The sequence below is a fragment of the Ananas comosus genome, linkage group 7 (genome assembly GCF_001540865.1).
Source record: "Ananas comosus cultivar F153 linkage group 7, ASM154086v1, whole genome shotgun sequence".
Classification (NCBI taxonomy): Eukaryota; Viridiplantae; Streptophyta; class Magnoliopsida; order Poales; family Bromeliaceae; genus Ananas; species Ananas comosus.
The window spans coordinates 8,121,114-8,122,548 of record NC_033627.1 but is presented as its reverse complement, the minus strand read 5'-3'; the positions used below and the strand labels follow the sequence as shown (position 1 = coordinate 8,122,548).

Below are 1,435 nucleotides of genomic sequence, written 5' to 3'. Positions count from 1 at the left end.
TAGTACTCCGGTTTTCCGGAGAGGCCGCGGAGTAAAGTGGATTTTCGACGCGTATCGGACTGCCGAATATAGCCTGTCCATAGTCGTTTTCAGGACTGTCGAACTAATTCCTGGAACCCTTTGCACTAACAGATTTGAATTTGGAGGCAGGATTTCGAGAAAAAGGTATAGTGGTTTTTGCATATTAATTGTCCTATATGTTGTTTTGGTGGACCTAGGAAGGAAGGTTTTGTCGCAAATCCGGAAATCTTTTGGATGATAACGAGATGCTAGATTCGTGCCTCTGGCGTGCTGATCGCGGCTGTGCAGATCCGATCGGAAATCCGATGGACCGGATCCTCGGGGAATCGGCGAAATGTCCGGCGAAGGGGGTGATATTTGAATAATCGATTATTCGCGACAAGGCACCGTATTTTTAATGCGCCGATTTTGCGGGTACTGTGACGAGACTCAGGGGGGACTTCGCGTTTGTACGGACTGGCTTGGACTGAGAGGGTGATTAAATTGACTCTTGTTCGAGGGGGTTTTCCGAAGTCTTCCTCAGCTATTTAGTTCTATGGTTAACTAGGGTTTTTTGAGCTAACCCTAACCATGAACCCCCCCCAGCTGACCAGCACGCCCTTCGCCACGCAGCAGCCCCTTGCCCTACCCGCGTGGCTCACGTTCGCGACCGCCGCCAGGCTGCCGCGGCGCGGCGGAAACTTGCCTCGGACCGGCTTCCTCTCTCCTCGGCCTCTTTAGACACGCAGGGCTTGTGGAGGGTCTCCATGCCTCGGGAGGCAAGCCCCGCCTCTTCCACCTCAGGCGCCCTTCCCGGACGCCGGCCACCCCTGAGCGTCGCGGAAGCGCCGGAAGAGCTGTAACCAGCGGGTCTGCCCGGAACCGAGCGGGCCGAGCTCGGGTTGCGGGCCTTGGGACCGCACCTCCCCTGCGGCCAAGCCTCCCTCGTCGACCTCCGGCGAGCCTCCAGCAACCCGGCGCGTGCGTTCCCGGCCTCCCGCGCCCCGCCGCGGCCGCCAAGGTCTTCCGCCGGCTCGGGTCTGTGCGGGCGACTTGGAGCCGCGCCATTCAGAGGGCTGCCGTTGTCCTCTGAGGTGAGCACCACCTCCCCCTTGGTCTCCGGCCCGGAACAGTGCCGCCCGACCGTCCCCGGTCGCCGCCTCGCCGCCAAGCCCCAAACCCGAGAGGGAGTAGGGTGGGCCCGATCTGCCGCCGCGCGCCACCGGCTGCTGCCCCCGCCGCCGGCCCTTCCCCCGGACCTCCCGACCTGCTGCTCCACACCGGCCGGAGTGCCCGCCGTCCGATCGCCGGCGGCCTCCCTAGCTCCCACAGCTCCGGTGAGTAGCATTTGTTGTTCCGCACTGTTGTTTGCGTTCCGGTCACTTGTCCGGTGATCCGAGGACTCCCTGGCGCCTCGGGAGGTGAGCACGGTCAT

The 1,435-nt window shown here is 62.0% G+C and overlaps 1 protein-coding gene across 1 annotated transcript; it reads right to left on the bottom strand.

Moving 5' to 3' along the window:
* Positions 659–1,435, bottom strand: LOC109713229. The gene has a single exon (XM_020237226.1). It carries the CDS (start codon positions 1,433–1,435, stop codon positions 659–661), a length of 777 nt encoding a protein of 258 aa, XP_020092815.1.

Excerpts from the sequence above, each read along its gene's own strand:
- LOC109713229 (XM_020237226.1), bottom strand. The coding sequence starts at position 1,435 with ATGACCGTGCTCACCTCCCGAGGCGCCAGGGAGTCCTCGGATCACCGG.